The sequence below is a fragment of the Ambystoma mexicanum genome, chromosome 3q, assembly GCF_040938575.1.
Source record: "Ambystoma mexicanum isolate Mex_15411 chromosome 3q, UKY_AmexF1_1, whole genome shotgun sequence".
Taxonomy (NCBI): domain Eukaryota; kingdom Metazoa; phylum Chordata; class Amphibia; order Caudata; family Ambystomatidae; genus Ambystoma; species Ambystoma mexicanum.
In genome coordinates, this window is record NC_090926.1 from 919,543,166 (window position 1) to 919,562,462 (window position 19,297).

Genomic DNA, 19,297 nt, shown 5'->3' on the forward strand with positions numbered 1-19,297 from the left:
GACTCATACTGACATTATTATGTTAGCCGGCAGACGTAAAGCGACCGCAGCCGTACGTGAAGGGACGTGCGATCGCCATCTTGGTTGTGTGTATTGAGGTGTCGACCGAATAGAACGAAAGACGGTTAAAGAAGGGACTAGAAGAGGCGAACAATGCACAGATGTACTCAAAGTGAGCTGAGACAACAAGTTCACTTTAATCAATTACAATAATTTGCAATAAAATTTGACCCAGCATTGTGGTGTCAAATTTTATTGCAAATTATTGTACGTACGGCTGCGGTCGCTTTACGTCTGCCGGCTAACATAATAATGTCAGTATGAGTCGCGGCCAGCCGGCTCCATTTCGTTCCATTCAGTGGAGACGCTGGTGAGTTCAACACTTTCACGCAGATCCCTAGGTGGTAGGGACTGCGCGGCTCGCAATTATGTAGCCAGACACGCACCCGCAGCTAATTAATCCGTCTCCTTACCTTTTCCTTTTCCCTCTCATCTTGGACACACGCCAATTGGACGGCCTCTCCCTTCAATTTCTACCCTTAAGATACGCGGAAACGCTTTTATATAAACCCTTGAGTGCAATTGCAAGTGACAGGTACCATTTTGGCATTTGCCTTCGATTTTAAATGCTATTTGACTACAGATGTGGATTTGTCTAATTAGCTGCGCCCATTATTGTCTTTCAGTGGAGCGCATGTTAAATTATTCTCTCATTTACCCTAATCAGGGTAAGTACCTTGCCAGTATTTCAATTCTCAAATGATTGTAAGCTCCAATTTCTCATGGTAATAATTTATATGCTGCCCTAATTAGTTTTACGGCTTTCTCCCTCAGTTCACACTGAACACACCTAACTCACAGGTAAAAAGGCTCCCTTTTCAACACCAATCCAAATGATGTATGGCCCGCTTAGAACCTCCCAGCTAATGATTTTCTGGTTAATCTTTTTCCCCAATTCACTTTGACCTGATGAATCTTACTCATACATATGGTATGTTTTTCCGTTTTTTTTCTTTTTATTTATTCTTTCATTTGCAATTGCGTTTGTTTGTATTCTGTCTTGTTTTGTGACTTTTTGAAATTTGTTTAAAAATTGGAAACTTGACTCTTGATATGATGTACCAAAAAATCTTGTGTTTCCGTACTATTAATGTATGTTTTTGTGGTCTTTCACCTTGGATGCACCGATACCTTGGGTCCCCACATCTTGCATCAACCTTGGTTTCAAAATTACTTTTTCCTTCTTTTTCTTGTTTTTGGTTAACCCTGTATCAAAAATGTGTATATATGTACAACTCTGTAGCCTCAGTTGAAGGGCAAGTGCCCGAAACACGTGTCAGGCTACCTCAGTGACAATTAAATTCACTATACCACTTTGGACTAAATGTGTGTTTATGCGCAGTGTGTTTGCAAAACAATTGTTTACTTAACCTCAGCTATGGAGAGGGCTCAATTTAGATTTTGCCCTATTTGTAAGAGCATATTCCCATGGAAGGATAAGCACAGATGGTGTAACCGGTGCTTGCCGCTCGATCATAAAGAGGAAGGGTGTGCGACCTTCCGCCCCAAGACTTTGAAGGAGCGTAGAGTAAAACGGTGGGCGGCCTACGGTATGTCCAAGGCTGGGACTTCTCCCACTGCCGCTACCACCGAATGTGCCGACGGCGAGAGTGACTATCAGGCCTCCAAACCGGAGGTTGTTGACCTTTCGACGGAATGCTTGTGTTCCGCATCGTCTGTCCCAGGCCCCGATCAGCACAGCGTAAGCTCTGCTATGGGGGGAAGTCACACCCAGGCAACAAAGGCAGACGCGTGCATGACACTAAGCACACACTCCCTAGCCTTACTTCGACTACGTCAACAGACTTCAGCGCCAACGGATGCACCAGAAATTCCGATGATACCCGCCAATCGATGAGATCGGCAGCCTTCACTGCATGCGCGACTGGGCAATGCAAGACAAAGGGCGCTACCCCCAAAACATAGTTCCATCGACACGCATCACAGGAAAGCGTTCTGCCCGAAAAGGTGGCCGATGGTGGCATGGCCCTGATTCCGCTGAAACAGACTCCCTTACAACTGACAGAAGTACCTTCGCCCCTCCCGACTGGTGAGGACGTCTAGGTCAGGCTGGCAAGAATTGTGGCTGCCGATTCCCGTAAACGGCAGGCTAGGGACTCAGTCTCTGAAAGACCCAAAGATCCGTCGAGATCTAAGGATAGTGTTCAGAAGTCGAGGGAAGGGCACAGGGATACCCCACCTTCATCAGTCCCGCCAGGGGACCTCTCTGAAGGAGAGAAAGGACTTTCTTTGACGCTAAGGCACAGAGCTCTGTTTTTCGACAGTGCTAGGGATACTTTTTCGACAGAAGACTGAGAGACCTTTCCACCCCTAGACCATTCTAGATCGTCAATCTGGACTAGGGAAAAATTTGAGGACTGCATGGAAAGGCTGGACAAGTTTGTTTCATATGCAGAACAACCTACACCAAAAGGGCCAAGTGAGGAAAGCCCTGCTAACCCTAGATCTAAATTCCCAAGGCTTTTTGACCCCTCTTTAGAAGAGGACATATACGGTACAGGAGAATCCTTTCTATAACGAGGAGGAACGGGAGCCCATTGGAAATGAGCCCATTGAAGATGAGCCCATTGAAGGCTGGGGTGAGGACCCAGATGTGGGTGACCCTCAACCATGGCAGTCCCCAGAGCCACAAGACACAGATATTCTGGCCTTGAATCCCCTACAAGAAATCCTTCTCCTATTGATCAACTAACATTTAATGTAATGTTATGTAAAGCAGCTGATCACTTTAAAATTGCCACTGAAGAGGTTGCACCTGAAGCCGAATTTGTTGAGGATATACTCAGAGAAGCCGCCAACCAGCCAAGCCATCCCTCTACTCAATTCGATAAAAAAACGCCTTGCTCCATCTTTGTCTACACCGGCTCTTACGATAGGTGTAAACCCAAGAATTGAAAAACTCTTCCCCCCCCTCTCCATCAGACCCTCTATATATTAGGGTTCATTCCACCCCAGATTCTTTGGTAGTCACTACCACAAGGAAAAGAGCGGGGGTTCCTTTATCAACAGGCGAGGCTCCCCCTGACAAAGAGGGGAAAATAATTTATGCCCTGGGTAAGAGTTACCACAGCGGCAGCGTACTCCACGCGTATTGCCAATAACATTACTCTATTGGCCAGTTACGCAGATGCGCAATGGGCTTTAATACAAGGTCTACAAGAGGCTCCAGAACCTCTATGGATCCGCCTACTTACCACAGTCTCTGAAGGTAGGCAAGTTAGCCAAAGTATTTTAAGGAACACTTTGGATTCTACCGAGACAGCCAGCCGGGCCCTCGCTCAGGGCATTCTCCTCAAGACACGCATGGCTTCGAAATTCAGGATTTAAACCTGAAACTCAACCGTCTCTTATAAACAAACCTGTGCAGGAATCCAACTTGTTTGGAAAGGCGAAAAAAGACATGAAACCCTAAAGCGTTTGGACCAAATTACTCAGACCTTCCACAAGGCGAGGATTTGGAAACGGGAGTTTTTTTCGTGGCCAACGCTCCACTCACCAACAATACCCTTCAGGAAACAACGAACTCTCCACAGGGAACTAATACTTAACACGCTGCTGTCCCTTTTGGGAGTATGGGGTATTGTAAGGGAAGCGGCAGGAACCCAACCCCCAGAGGTTCTCCTGCCTCAGGCTCCAAATGACTCGAAGATTCGGGTCCCCTCCCATGCCTCTCTTGTCGGGGGGCCGGCTGATATCATTCCTGAAAGCATGGGAGGGAATAACCACGGACCAGTGGGTGCTAAAAAAAATAGCCCACGGGTACTGTGTAGAGTTCAACAATCCCCAAAATACAGACGACCTCGTCAACAGACTAACACCAGAACATCTTCACATACTACTTCAAAAAGTCGAGATACTGGAACAAAAAGGAGCCATATAGATCGTACCTCTGTCACAGGTAAAGGAGGGTATTTAGTCAGTGTACTTCCTTGTACCCAAAAAGGATCTAACCATGCGTCCTGTTCTAGATCTGCACCCAGGTTTGTAAAACCACAGAAATTTTGCATGGTCACCCTGCAGGAAGTAATTCCTCTGCTCACATAGGGGATTACATGGCAACTCTGGATATGAAAGATGCATACTTTCATATTTCGATGTTGCCAGCACACAAAGTACCTCAGGTTTATGATAGAAAACAAACATAAGTTCAAGGTACTACCCTTTGGCATAGCATCTACACCAAGAGTATTTACGAAGGTAGTAGCAGCAGCAAACCTGCGCAGGCAATCAATTCCAGTTTATCCTTACCTCGACAACTGGCTCATCACAGGGGACTCTTACGAAACATGTCTGTCAAATAACCAAAAGACGATGGATCTTTTATTCAGCCTCGGTTTCTCCATTGAGAGAAAATCCAGCTTAGACCCCAGTCATGTCAAACAATTCCTAGAGGCTCTAATTCAAACAAAGGACGGCCTTGTCTTCCCCTCCAACGAGAGGGTTCAAAACATGTTATTTCAAATTCCTCACTATGTAGCCAGTCGAGAGGTAACAGTACGCAAGGCTATGCGTCTGCTAAGAATTTTGGCGTCGTGTATCTGCTTAATGCCTCACGCGCGCCTACGCCCAATGCAAGAGTGGCTAAGCAACCAGTGGTGTCAGGCCAACGGACAGTGGGACGATTTAGGATTGGTCTCACTGGCCCTAGTTCTCCAGCTGCGGTGGTGGTCGAGGGAAAACCTCTTGAAAGGGAAATCCTTCAACACCCCCGCAGTGGAAGCCACTCGAACTATGGATGCCTCCCTTACTGGGTGGGGAGCCCACCTGCTCCAGCAGAGAGCAAGCAGAGTTTGGTCGCCAGACCTAGCGTCCAACCACATAAACCTGCTGGAACTGCTGGCAGTGTTCAAAGCGCTGAAAGCGTTCGAAACACAACTACAGGGAAAGACTATCCTAATCCTTAGACATCACCACGGCCATGTACTATCTGAACAAACGGGGAGGAACTCATTCTCCAGGGCTGTCCAAACTGTCTCAAAACATTTGGAAGAGGGCTCTCAAACGCAACATGTTACTGTTATCACATGTTCCAGGGGAACTCTATCTTCTGGCAGACTTACTCAGCAGAGACTTTCCGTTGCCCAGGGAGTACGAATGGCGATTACAAGGAGACATCGTTGTCAACGTTTTCGCACTATGGGGTTTTCCAGAGATCGATCTGTTTGACCCTGGAAAATGGCCAATGCCAAGATAATGCTTCCAGGTACCCCCAGAACCGATCCAAGGGGAACGGGCTCTGGATAACATGGTCAGGGAAATTTGTCTACGCTTCCCCCTCCCCCACCCCCACGACTACCCTTCTCAACAAGATAGTTCACAAGATGCACCAGGAACCAGTGACGATAATGGTGGCCCCCATGTGGGCCCGCCAACCCTGGTTCGCTCTTCTGATGGAGATGTCCCTATTTCCTCCCGTCAAACTGCCTTGCCCATACAACATGTTGTCACAAGACAGAGGGGAGACACTTCACCCATGCCCCAAGACATGAACTTAGCGGCCTGGCTCCTGAGGTCATAGAATTCGGTCACCTGCAGCTCCCTCAAAGATGTATGGACATCCTCAGGGAGGCAAGGAAACCTAACACTAGATATTGCTATTCTAGTAAATGGAAACGGTTTGTCCTCTGGTGTAACAAAGAGCATCAACCCAATCGACTGCTCTCCCTTTCACATTGTCCTATACTTAACTTACTTGATTCAGGCCTAGTCTTCAACTCAATAAAGGTGCACCTAGCGGCACTTTCAGCATATACAACATCACAACAGAAGGTGTCGTGGTGGAAGATACCAGTGATTAAAGCTTTCATGGAAGGGGTAAAAAGAATTCACCCTAACGTTTCTACCCCGGCTCCCGGATGGGTCCTAAATGTGGTGTTAACTAGGTTTATGGGAGCTCCTGTTGAGCACACCTAATCCTCAAGACTGCTTTTTTAATAACAATCCCCTCCATTGGAGGGTAAGTGAACTGCAGGCACTCTATTCTAGATCCCTTTGTAACAGTTCACAAAAACAAGGTGGTTTTACGCACTTGACCTAGATTTGCGCCTAAATTCATTTCCAAGTTCCATGTGAACCAGTCAAAAGAGCTACCAACATTCTTTCAAAATCCCTCAAGCCTGGGGGAAAGAAACCCTGCACACACTGGATGAACGCAGAGCCGTCATGTTCTATATGGAAAGAACTCATCCACTAAGGAAGACTAATCAGTTTTTCGTGTCTGTGGCCACAGGAAAAGGAGACGCAGTCTCCAAATCCACCATTTCTAGATGGATTGTCAATTGCATTGCACTCTGCTACTTTCTTGCTAAGAAAGAACTGCCCTTCAAGCCTAGAGCACATTCCACTGGAGGCACTGTGGTGTCTGTAGCATTTATTGCAAATGTTCCCCTTGAGTCCATTTGCATACTATTTCCTTTTCACTACTGTTCCTTCTCACAATCCAACTCCGGGTACTGCTCGCTAGTGATTCTAAGCAGACTGACAAACATCAGAAGACATGCATTACTTACTGTAAAAGCATTTCTGATGGTTGTATCTGCTTAGATTCACATGCGCCCATCCTTCCTCCCCGCTCGGATGGAAGGAACTTAGTCTTACTACTTTATCTCTTTTCTGTACTCCCGATAGTCAGGGCTCCCTCTTGGCAGAAAAAATACAATCGGTGGGACCTCGACGCGTGAGGGATCTTGGGTACACTACACGTCACATAGGGATAGTGTTACAGGCACGCCCATGTCGATGTCCCCTTTCGATTCTCGAAAGACGAGATGCAATACGCCGCAAATACCACTGGATGTCGGACTATGCACAGCATGTGAATCTAAGTAGATACAACCGTCTGAAATGCTTTTACGTTAAGTAATGCATGTCATCCTCAAGGTTTCTTGATTAAAAAATTAATTTAAGTCAGTTTTGATAAGCCTTCTTCAGAAGTGGCAATCTAATAGTAACACTCAAATGCACTCCAAAATACTTCGTTTCTCTAAATCAGCAAATCTCCATTTGGGCTGGCACACAGTTCCTACACCCTCAGGTGACTTAAATAGCTAGTACACTGTGGACATTAATATCACTGGTACATTTAGAGCAATACCGAGATGTGTGTTAAAGTAAAGAGATTTCAGAACAAAACAAGAGATCACACAAATATTCTGAAGCAGGCAAGTACTTTTGAACCACCAATGCAAAGTAAATTAACCCTTTCCTGGAGGGAAGGTAAGAACCATGCAGAGGAGAAAAGTCATTTAGGGAGCCAGGCCAGCCAACGTCATTTGGGCAAAAGTCTAGGTGAGCTGAAGCACTTCTTGCAGGTAAGTAAGTGTCTTGCACAATATTTTAGAAGTCTTTTGTAGAAAAAGTAGAATCAAAGTATGCTCACAAGCTGGGAGGCTTGTGGGAGGTAGAAAATGCAACTGAGATCAAGGAGGTAAGTCCTCTCAAACCTTAAAGTATCTTTGGTTAGAAGAAATGGTTCCAGCTGGCTTCTGTTCCTGTGTGGCTCAGTCATGAGGAAGAGAGGGAGTACTCCTGCAATGGGACAGTCAGCGACGGAAAAGAAACAACTTCTGTTCAGCAGCACTTTGCGGTTTCAACTGCTCGCGTCTCAGCAAATAGCACCACCGCAGTCTCACGGATACCACGCTAGACGTTCCTCGCATCTGGGGTCCAGCACTCTGAGGTGGCTCAGGCTTGGTCAGTCCTGCTTACTGGGAGTCCGGAGGATCTTCCAGCAGCTCAGGTCCATCTTAAAAGTAACACTACCTTTAGTGTTCCTCTCCCTGGCACTTCGGTTCCAGCAGCAGCAGTGTAAGTACAGCCAGCTCAAAGAGGCTGTCTAGATCAGTTCGCTTTGGGGTCGATTGGTCCCACCAACCCAAGGCGAGAAGTCGTCCTTGCAGGGCTTCTCTAGTCAAGGTGAATGCGGAGCTTCAGCACAGAAGCAGGGCTTCACCAGGCAAACCAACGGTCCAGGAGTTGCAGCAGGCGTCTCTTCCAAGTTCTTTTTCGGATTCCTTCGCCCAGTGGTCGGCGCTGCCTTCCAAGCCAAAAAGCTTTGCCTCTTTATGCGGGTTTCTTCTATTCATTCCAGCCTAGCTGTCAATCGCACAGTAGAGTGGCTGTCCTTGCCGGACAGCCAGCTGGCCAATCACCTTTGGGTACATTCCTCTAACCAAGTGGATTAAGCACACAGTTTCGGGCACCTCCCTCACTTCCTGCCCCTGCCAGACATACTGGAACCAGAGGCGGACTTCACTCGAATCCCACGAAATAGAAAGGGAACGGAGATCAAACCTGGTTTGATCAAACCTGGTTTGGCACGCAGAGTAAATCTCAAGAAGGACCTTTCCAGCAAGAAATGTCTAAAAAAGACTGGGGCCATTTTGACAAAATGGGCACCCATAGGTGTACTGCAGCTGCAAATGCAGCCCGCGGTAAAAACACACAATGGTAGTAAAAAGTAAACCGCTGCCACCAGCCATTAATTGTAGAAAGGGTAACATAAAAATGTTACATGAGAAAGTAGACAAAAGGGATACTAAGTAACCCCCTCCAGCACCCTATGGTAAGATAGCGTGTGCTGGGTCTATAAAGTTACAAAATGCAAGTGAAGTCAATTTGACTTAACTGCTCTTGGAAATTGTAGTTTGACCAAGAGAAGGTATTGAAACCTTTGGGAAAAGGAAGATTGCCCCCCTCCCCACACTCCTGTGCCAATGCACTCTAGGTGCTGTCGGTCACAATGCAAAGATGATGCCTATGGAGTTTGTCAGACTCTTAAACCAAAAAGAAACCGTGTTAAATCACAGAAAAATACTGAGTGGGCAAAAGGTCTTGAGCGCTCCAGGTTGAAAAAAGTCTTAAGAGTCCATCCAGCAAAAGTGCTGGTGGTCTCTAATGTAGAGAGGAATTTGCACATTTCTGAGCATTCCCCCTAACAGAGTAGCAGAGCAGTATGCATTTCACTTTCAGCAAAAACTCTGCCTTTTGCATCAAGAGCTCCCTCTAACCGTGTACAGGAGCTACTTTGGCCTTTGTTACAAATGTCCTGCTGGATTCCATTAGCAAAGCAGCTACATGGCGCTCCATTCATACTTTCACTCCGCACTAATGCATTGACGCACACTCTAAAGCAGATTCATGGGTGGGACAAGCGGTTCTAAAACATCTATTTGCTGCTGTGCCTTCTTTCAACCCACTACCTTGTCCAGACACTGCTCGCTAATCTATGCGTAGCATGTGATCTAAGCAGATTCTCAAGCCTCAGAAGGGATACATTACTCACCGTAATCATATGTATCTGCTTAGATTCACATGTGCCCACCCTTCCTCCAATGTGGAGTAGGAAGTGCATAGATGTTTTCTGGCTTTAGCTACTCTTCTCTGCTTTATTACATCTGTACTCGCGCTACACTTCATGCTACCTCGTGTCACAAAACAATCTGAGGGACCTCGACCTGTGAAGGACCATGAGTACAGTGGACGTCACACTAGGGCTAGTATTACTGGCATGCCCTGTCTACATCCCTTTCCGGGTTTCGAAAACAAAGTAATACTCTGCAGCTACCACTAGATGTCGGCCTATGCATAGCATGTGAATCTAAGCAATTGCAAGCATCAGAAATATGATTACAATGAGGAATGTATCCTGTATACATCTTCCTAAATGGCACCTGAGAAAATGTCTTCCAGAAGGACATCCATTCTGCAGTCCTCCCAAATGTTCACTGCTTAGTATCATTCCAACCTGAAAACCTGGCTTATTTCTAACGACATCTGAATGTTACCTTGAAAGTTATTTTTGTATTATACCTTACTTGTAATCTGCCTGTAATGTAAATAGTAATATTTTACCTGTAATCCTGTACTGTATTTAAAAACTGCATATTCTTGCTGCACCCAGATACCTTTGGGTGAGGAGCGCATCACAAATAAACAAACCACGTCTCCTTCTGAAGAGTAAATTGTCACTTATCTGTAGCAAATCTCCATCAGGGGTGTTTGCCCTGGACACCTAGGCAGTCCAGTCTACCACTTTTCAGGGGTAAAATATTCATCAGTATAGTGAGTTCTCCAGGTTGTTAACCAAAGATGCACTTAGTGTCCGAGTATGTACTGTTTTTTATTTTTTTTTGGTTCCTTCAATTGATTTGTAAGTCAATCCATGGCCGCCTTCTGTCCATCTATTTGCGCTGGCAGCAGGGATGCAGTTTAAGCATATAAATAGAGCAAGGGTACACACACACTGGAATAGTATTGTTTTGCAGGTAAGTAGTACTTTCTAAAAGGTTGCAGGTTAGTAGTGCTTTCTGAACAATTTCTGAGTATCACCAGTTTGTTTCCATTAGCAAGGGCTGGTAGGTTACCAGAAAATGTTTTTCTTTGTTGCATAATTGGGACTTTTAACATTAATACATTGTTTGTAGACTAGGTTTGCTGAAATAATTTGTCATGGGCATTTTGTGATCTGTTACATTTTCTCAGTTTATTTTCTTGCTGTAAGTTAACAAGATAAATTAACATAGCTGTCCATCTCGAAAAGTACAGCACCATACCCGCTTTAAATGGTCGTTCTATGTTTGATGCAATGGCAGAAATACTTTGAATGGGTTCAACTTAAGGTTCCATGGGTCTAGTCTGCAAATTGCCCATTGTCAGCGACTGAGAATTGTCAAATGTCATAATGAATTTGGCATTCCACCCTTCTGTTTTTAGCTTTTAATGTTTATTGTAAATGATTTGTCTATCAGGAATCCATAAAGTATAGATACCAATCTTCCGAAGTTACCCCACGTTTTAAGGTATGTATCAATAAAGGGATTTTTGTATTGCCCTTCCCAAACGTTGATCTCAAGGCACTTTTAAAACTCTTTTGCATATGTTTTCTAAATTTGTTGACCGGAACTGAAAGTCGCTAGGGAAATGCTATAAAATAATCTGCAAAAAACAGTAAACTATTTAAGAATATTTTGCAGCCCAAAGAAGCCATTTGTTTTTGTGACTCAATCTGTATTGCCTTGCTGTTTAATAATGGTTCTCCTTTATGCTTTAAATTTATGAGCACCAGCTTCACTTCAGGCTTTTGAGGATTGCATTGATCTTGTTACAATCTGTTTACAATGAATCTTTTTTCACTGTTTTGCCATGTTTTTGCCTCGGGCAGCATGGTAAGACTTTTGGCAGTACTCAGTGTGGTTGATACCACAGATTTATGTTCGGAAGTTTGGTCTGTTCTGTAAATATAGGTCTGTATAACCTGGCCAAATGTAAGATGTTTCTGGAGCTTGTGAATCTCCTTGGATTCACAAGTTCCTAGGACTTTGAGCAAAAACTGCTACACCGTTAAGACTTACAGTAGGGAGAGCCGGGGCGATCTTATATGTACCAGTAGCACATTTTATAAATTTCCAAGTAGACTGCATATCGCCATTGTATTTTCCAACATAGTGTTGAAACCTGGATTCCCTTAAAGAGTTTGTTTTTCCTATGGGGCGACTCAAAATTCCCCTGGTGAGATGCACGCAAGGTGCGTAACAATTGTTTACTGAGAACCGACACTGAAGACTGCACCATGTGTGCTAGCAGGTCAAGCCAAAAACGCATAGGGAGCATAGGCAGAAACAGTGGGCGGCGTGCCCAATGAATGCAGAGTCTGCATAGTGCAAGCACCCAACAGATAATTTGTTAATCAAGGTCTAGGTTTCACACAAAGGGTCGAGACAGATTTCCACCACTCTTCCCCCACCACCAACATGGCTGCACAAGGAGGCACCAGCAGGGAAAACCCTGAAACTGATCCCCCCCCCAGCTCTGATGGCACATCAAAACGAGCTAGGGAGAAGTCCCCTGGTGATGGAGAGGCTGCTAAACATCAACACAAACACAATACCAGTAGAGAATGTAGCACAGAGGGGTCTGCAACATTAAGGGTAGTAATATTGCTCCAGCATGGGGTCTGGCATGGATTCACATGCTCATGAATATTCGTCATGCTGGGAATCCTCGGTAAACAAAATCAGTTTCAGTTTCACTTCTGAACTGTCTTTATCCTAACAACCAATCGCTGGTCTCTGAGTCATACTGCCCCCAGCCAATGACTGCCCTCTACCTAAGACCCTCTTCTGGTAGCCATCTTCAAATTTTTACCACACGTTCAAGTGTTGGGAGTCCTCGTGCTATAGCTCTCAAGCTTTTACTGCATTTTGTGATTTTTCTAAGAGTTGTACTCTATTTTTCCGGTCAATCGATCTAAGCTCTATCGATCCATCTTTCGATTAACGGGGGACACATTTTCGGATTCTTCAGCGCCCCTCAAGGGATGATTATTTAATTTTTTTTGTCATCACTTTTCTTCTTGGAGGATTCCAGAAGCTTCTTCCCCGCCTGGAGATGGCAGAGAAGGGAATCTAGACGCCTCTGTTCAGGATTTGTCCAGTATGCGGCCTAGGGAGCATCTACTTGTGAGAGATGCACTCTGTGTGCCTCTACTGCCTGCATCGAGATCAAAAGCATGTGGAAGACTGCGTTTTGCCAGGATATGGTCCCCCGCACCATGAAGGACCGACGAAGGCGACTCACCGAGTGGCTCCATTCCAAGGCCCCTGCTGCGGGTGGGTCCCGGCAGCATGCCCCCCTCAGCCACAAGATGTCTGAGCAGTCTTCTAAGACCTTTGAGGGCGCCCGGTGACAGGGGCCCAACATAAGGCCAAGCACTGTGAGTCCGCAGGCACCGGTAGCGCCGTTGCGACGCACAGCGTCTCCGGCACCTTCGACCACGAGCCAACGCTCCGGTTCAGCGAAGAAGAGGAAGTCTAATCACCCGGGTAAGCTTCTGGAGAAGCCCAGGGTGGACCAGTCAGAGAAGGACAAGGAGTGGGGCACTAACCCTCCCCCCAAGGTGAATGCCCCTAGCTCGACCAAGGTTGTGCACGCCCAGATTCACCTGGCCAAACCTCCCATCGAAGGCGTAATGGCATCCCTAGCGGAGGCCGCTGACGCGGGTTTGCAGGGTATGGTCCCCACGGCCAGAATTTCCCTGCCTGCCACGAGGGAATCTTAGTTTCAGCCATAGAGAAGACGCTGGAGAAGGTGATGCCCATTTCCCCGAAACAGTCTCCCCTGATCGAGAAGAGGGGTGGGGGGTTTACGGTAGTCCTGCAGGGCACAGACATATTCTCTGAGGAGGAGCTTTCTACTCTCCAGACCATTTTGGGGAAGAAATTCATTGAGGCCAAGTCCTACAGGAGGGACCCTGACAAGGGAGACTTGGAGAGTGGCGACGAGGCAGACGAGCAGGCCGTAGAGGAGTTGGACCCTACACCGTTGCCTCTGTCGCTCCCACCTCCGCCACCTCAGCAACCACCTCAACCCCCAGCGGACATTTCGGTGGACATTCTCCAGGCACTCCACACCTTGTGCTCGGAGATTCGGACGAAAATGTGCCGGTGCTGCGGGCTCCTCTGTTGGTGGATGGAAGATCCTGCGGCACCGGGGCTATCAGGTGCGCCCCTTACCAAAAAAGAGGAGGGTTCACAATCCACAGTCTATTCACCCGTCGCCCCCTTCCCTCCATCGAAGGAGGATACAGGTATGGACACAGCAACGACGAGTTAGGAGACCTCCGGTCTCTGCCACCCAGAGCCTCACCGCCTGACGAGATCGGCTTGTCCATGCCATGATCTCCTGGGCTTCGGACCAGTTTCAGCTGACCCCCGAGGAAAAGAAGTGGTTCCTGTACGAACACTGCGAGGAAAGAGGAAGACCGTGCTGTTGATTCCTCTGTTGGATGACATTTGAGATGAGGGGCTGTCCCTTATGACGAACCTGTCCTCTGCCCTGGCGAAGAGGGACTGGTACGAAAAGAAGTACAGGATGCTGGACTCTGCACCCAAGTGTTTGAGGTCCCAACCTTCCGCCGGATTCAGTAGTCTCGGCAGTGAGGAAGAAATCCCCTGGCTCGGCTGCATCTGCGAATCCCTCCTTCCCTCGTCAACCGCCCAAGCCCCCAAGGACAGCGAGGGTAAGAAGTTGAGCGCCATGGGATGACAAGACATCACATCGGCAGCAACGACCATCAAGGCGGCCAACGCCCTTGCCATCGCGGTGCTCTATGACAGGGAGCTCTGGTTTAAAATCGCTCCCCTACTGGACTTCCTTCCCAATGGCAAGAGATCAGAAGTGCTGGAGATCCTGCAGGAGGGCGAGGTGGCATCAGACCATGCCATTATGGTGGACAGACATTGCCGACACGATTCTGCCAAATGGGCAGCAGCGTTTGCCTTAGTCGGCGGGGATGGTTGAAGGACAACTTTCGCAAGGAAGTGCAGTCGAGGGTGTTCAGGGATAATTTGTTCGGAAAGATTGTGGACGAGTCCCTTCAGGCCATCAAGGCGGACATCGAGACGGCTCGTGCCTTGGGCACGCAGCAACAGCGACGGCCGTCCTTTCGGACTTCCGGAGGGAAATCCCAAGGATCCTTCAGTGCGGAAGATCGGAAGCTCATCGTTTTACCGTCAACCGTCCCACTCTTTGGTCCAGGAGGCCTACAGGGGCTGCAGCAAGTTTGGAGGAGGTGGCAGTCCTCCGCGACGAAGCAAGATTGAACCGGCCATGTTGTTGGGTGCGCACCCCGGTGGGAGGCCGGCTGGTGAACTTCCCTCAAAACACAGTTGGTTGCTGGACGCTCTGGCCCACGGGCACACCCTGGAATGCCAACAAAAGTGTCCTTGCATACCACCAGTGGCCAGGCAGGAAAACCTCGTCCCTCAGCTTCTGCTGGAAGTGCGGCCATGCTGAGGAAGGGCGCCATAGAGCTTGTTCCAAAGAGGCTCCGGTGTGTACTCTCGGTACTTCCTCGTCAAGAAGAGACCCATTCTGGACCTCTGCCATCTGAACAAGTACATCAGTTCCCAAAGGTTTTGGATGGTCACCCTTCAGCATGTGCTGGGACAGCTGGAAGAAGGGGATTTCCTATTGTCGCTGGACTTGCAGGATGCCTACTTTCACATCCCCATTCACAAGGGACACCAAGTTTCTGTGCTCAGTGGTTCAAGGGCAACACTATCAGTTCAAGGCCCTTCACTTCAGATTGAAGTCGGCACCAAGGGTTTTCACCAAGTGCCTGGCGCCAGTGGCGACGCATCTGCGTCTACGAGGGATCCACGTTTAACCCTACCTAGTTGACTGGCTCATGCGAGTGAGACTGCCGTCGCACACACGGCGGAAACCGTCCAGCTGCTGACTGAGCTGGGCTTCTCAGAACTATGCAAAGTCTTGCTTGGTGACATCGCAAGACTCGCTGTTTCTGGGGTCTTTACTCAACACGGTGTCATGCCTGGTGTCTGTCGGAGGAGAGGATAGCGGCCATCCTGAGCAAGGTTCAATAGCTGTTGACCCTGACGATCGCAAGGGTGAGGTGCATCAAGTCCCTTCTCAGCATGTCGTTGTCATGCATATACCTCATTCAGTTGTGCAGGCTGCGGATGTGGGCACTGCAAGAGTTCATCAACGCCTGTTGGATCCAGGTATGAGGAGGCTTCGAGGACAAGATCTCTCTCGACGAGTATTTCCGTCGAGTGATATGATGGTGCGGAGTCCGCACACATCTGTTGGCGGACCCAGACTTCCTGACCCCACCCCCCAACCCAATCAGGAGACGGAACGACGGACGCCTCCCTGAAGGGATGGGGCGCACACATCGGAGGACTCCACGCCAGAGGCCTCTGGCTCCCGGAGAAGAAGCCTTTTGCTATCCATGTACTGCAGCTACAGGCAGTATTTTGGGCCCTCAAGTCTTTCCTTTGTTCCTAAAGTGCAAGGTGATACGGGTCTTCACGGACAACACCACCACTATGTTCTACATCCGGAAGTGGGACGGGGGAGGCACCAGATCCCCAGTGCTCTCCAGGGAGGCGCAGGACCTATGGCACTGGGCTGTTACCCTGGGGAGATTCCTCGTCCCCTTGCATCTGGCAGGAGTGAAGAACACCATCGCCGACTCCCTCAGCAGGCAGCTGTACTCTTGCCAATCGTGGGAACTTAGGGAGGATCAAGTGGATCTTCTGTTCCATCGATGGGGAAATTCCCAGATTGATCTGTTTGCGACAACGACAAACACAAAGTGCTGGAGGTTCGCCAGCAGGTTTCCCCAGCCGGGGAGCATGGGGGACGCATTCTCCCCCCCCCCCCCGGTAACCCCCTGCTCCCACCCTGGGACGGCCTGTTTCTGTGTTCCTTCCATTGCTGTTGCTTTTGCTACTCATCTATCAACTCAGACTGTCCCGGTCCAGGATGATCCTCGTCGCACCGGCGTGGCCGAGACAGATATGGTATCCGGACCTTCTGGACTTGTCAGCGTCCCCACCAGTCAAGCTTCTGGCTGCTGCAGATCTCGCCAGAGGAGGCGGCGTGATCCTGTACCATGCCCCAGGGTCGCTGAATTTGCAGGCGTGGCTCCTCCAGCGCTAGAGCTTGGAGGATGCGATATCCTGGCTGACTGCAACGAGGTGCTTGCCAAGGCCATGGCTTCGTCTACACTGAAATGCTACGGACATAAGTGGAGGAGGTTTGCTGTCTGGTGCTGTGCACAGAAAATTGACCCTCTACGGATACGGCTCCGCAGGTGCTGCAGTATTTGATGTCGCTGGCAAAAGCGGCGCTGGCTCATGCTTCCATCAAGGTTCATCTGGCGGCCATCTCTCGCTACACCAGAACTCCGGGATGGTCGTCGTTATGGTCACACCGCCTGGTGAAGGAGTTCATCAAACTACTTTTCCATTCGTTCCCGATGTTGAAGGCGTGGGAGCTCAATGTGGTGCTGACTAGGCTCGTGGATCCTCGTTCGACCCTATGCAATCTGCGCCGCTGAAATTTTTGTCGTTGAGAAGTGTTTCTGGTGGCCATCACCTCCGCATGACAAGGGGGAGAGATTAGGCCCTTTCTTGTAAATCACCTTACTTGACATTCCACGAGACAAGGGTGGTGCTACGGATGCACCACTCCTTCATGCCAAAGGTGACATTGGACTTTCATCTCAACGAGCCCTTGGTGTTACCCGTGTTCTTCCCAACACCTTTGTTGCCGGCTTAGAGGACTTTGCACTTGCTGGATGTGGCTAGAGCACTAAAGTTTTACGTGGACCGCACAAAGTTTTCGGAAGACGTCACAACTGTTGGTGACCTTTTACCTTGTGAACCAACATAAGGCCCTCTCGAAGGCTTCCATTTCCAGGTGGCTCTCTGGCTGCCTCACCCATTGTCAGTGGTTGGCAAACTTACCGTTGCCTGGCCGTCCGAGAGCCCATTCGACCAGAGCGATCGCTGCAACATTCTGTCGGCGTTCCTGTCTGGTGTGCCCCTGCTGGACATCTGCAGGGCTGCTACATGGAGGTCGACGCACACCTTCACGAGATTCTGTCGATCGGGATTCCAGGGAGGAGTACAGAGTCGGCCAAGAAGTGCTGCGCAACCTGTTTGCTTGAAGGTGAGCCTGGTGAGATGCTTAATGTTGAGCCTTGCCACCTCCTGTGGTTGTGCATGTGTTTACTGATCTGTATTTGTTATTCATGAAGCCATGCCCGACCCCATGCTGGAGAAGGAACAAGTTACTTACCTGTAACTGTTTTCCAGCATTGGTCTGGCATGGCTTCACATGCAAACCCTCCCACCTACCCTTCTGCGGCTCTTCTCTTGGTCCTACTGCCACTTTACATGCTACCAAATCTGAAGAGTGCTGCCAGAGGAGGGGCTTAGGTAGAGGGCAGTCATTGGCTGGGGGCAGTAAGACCATTGGACCAGTGATTGGTTGTTAGGAGAAAGACAGTTCAGAAGTGAAACTGATTTTTTTCTTTACCGAGGATTCCCAGCCTGACCAGGGAATATTCATGAGCATGTGAATCCTTGCCAGACCCCATGCTGGAGAACAATTATTACAGGTAAGTAACTTGTTCCTTCACACACATCGAGCACAATAAACCACATCACTGAGAAGGGAAAAAACACACAAAAGCCCAATTATAAGGATATCCCCAAGATCTGTACACCTGCCACACAAAAACAGACCTACAGAGGAGGGTGTAGCACCATTTCAGATTGGCTGAAAAAGCAGTTGGTGGGGAATTGGGAAGATGAGGAAGAATGCAGCACAGCCGTCAATTTCTGATGCTGAAGTCATACTCTGGCCCAGAGGGACACCCCTTGGGAGGACAGAGTGGGGGCAGTGGTCCATGAAGACCTTTTTTGAGAGACCGAAAAAATGCCCCCCACCCCCTCTAAGGAGGACCTCAGTTTCTAAACAGGGCGGTGGGGGAGTCCTCTGCGAAAATGTTTCAGGAACATCCTAGCTCATGGGAGGATACCTACTCAATACAGATGCAGGACCTCTCCGAGGACTCAGACTTGCACCTAGTTTCTCAGGAGGATGTAGATCCCGATAATTATACAATGCCTTCCCCAGATGAGGCGGAGTCACCAGTGATGTGTCTTTACAGCTGACCATTTCCCACACTCGGACCTGTTCACGAGCTCAGACATTCGGGATAATGGCAGAACCACCTACTAAAGAGGTATAGTGGCTCTATTTGAGGAAAAGAAACAAGTTTGACCTTGTGTAACTCTACTTGATGCCATCAAGAAGAGGATTAACCCCTTTCTATTGTAACCGGTCATCACTAGGCCATTGAACTCAAGGGTGTAGAGGTAGTATCCAAACCCTCACCTGCATAAGGGTGACAACCTACCCCGGATTCCTTAGTTACAACCGCATGAAAAGGGACAACACTACCTATGGCAGTAACCGAATAACATCCAGAGAGTAGGCGCTTGTACTCTGGAGACAAGTGTGGCTATGTCTGCAACCTAAAGCGCAAGAATTGCTAAAGCTACAGCCCTGATGGCCAGGTGCAATGGATCCCAATGGGATGACATTAAGGGCCTTGCCAAATGCATAACTGAGGCAATACAGGGCGCTTTCTGCAAATACTATTATGTAGACTAGTTTGGACACAGCAGACAAGGCAGGCCAACAAGGTAGGTGTTGCCAAGAGACGCGCATAGTTCGGAAATATCTGTGGAACTGGATGCAAGACAATACCTGTTGGGAAAAAATTTGAAAATGTGGGAAATTGGGAAAAGACTTAACCTGTCTGTAAAATGGCAATTTTCTGGACCCCTCTTCTTCTTTTTCCGGGTCTTCTGAATCTTCAGCTTCTAGGTTTCCAGAA

At 48.3% G+C, this 19,297-nt stretch overlaps 1 protein-coding gene across 3 annotated transcripts in view; it reads left to right on the forward strand.

Annotated features, from left to right (window-relative positions):
* Positions 1-19,297, forward strand: part of PRKAR1A (protein kinase cAMP-dependent type I regulatory subunit alpha) — a 459,354-nt gene that overhangs the window by 335,448 nt on the left and 104,609 nt on the right. For 2 of the 3 annotated variants that reach the window (XM_069655072.1, XM_069655074.1), the window contains exon 10: positions 10,830-10,880. The exons of the other annotated variant lie outside the window; for it this stretch is intronic. In XM_069655072.1, coding sequence (XP_069511173.1) covers positions 10,830-10,880 — 51 coding nt within the window. The remainder of the gene's footprint in view (positions 1-10,829; positions 10,881-19,297) is intronic. 3 annotated transcript variants of the gene reach the window in all.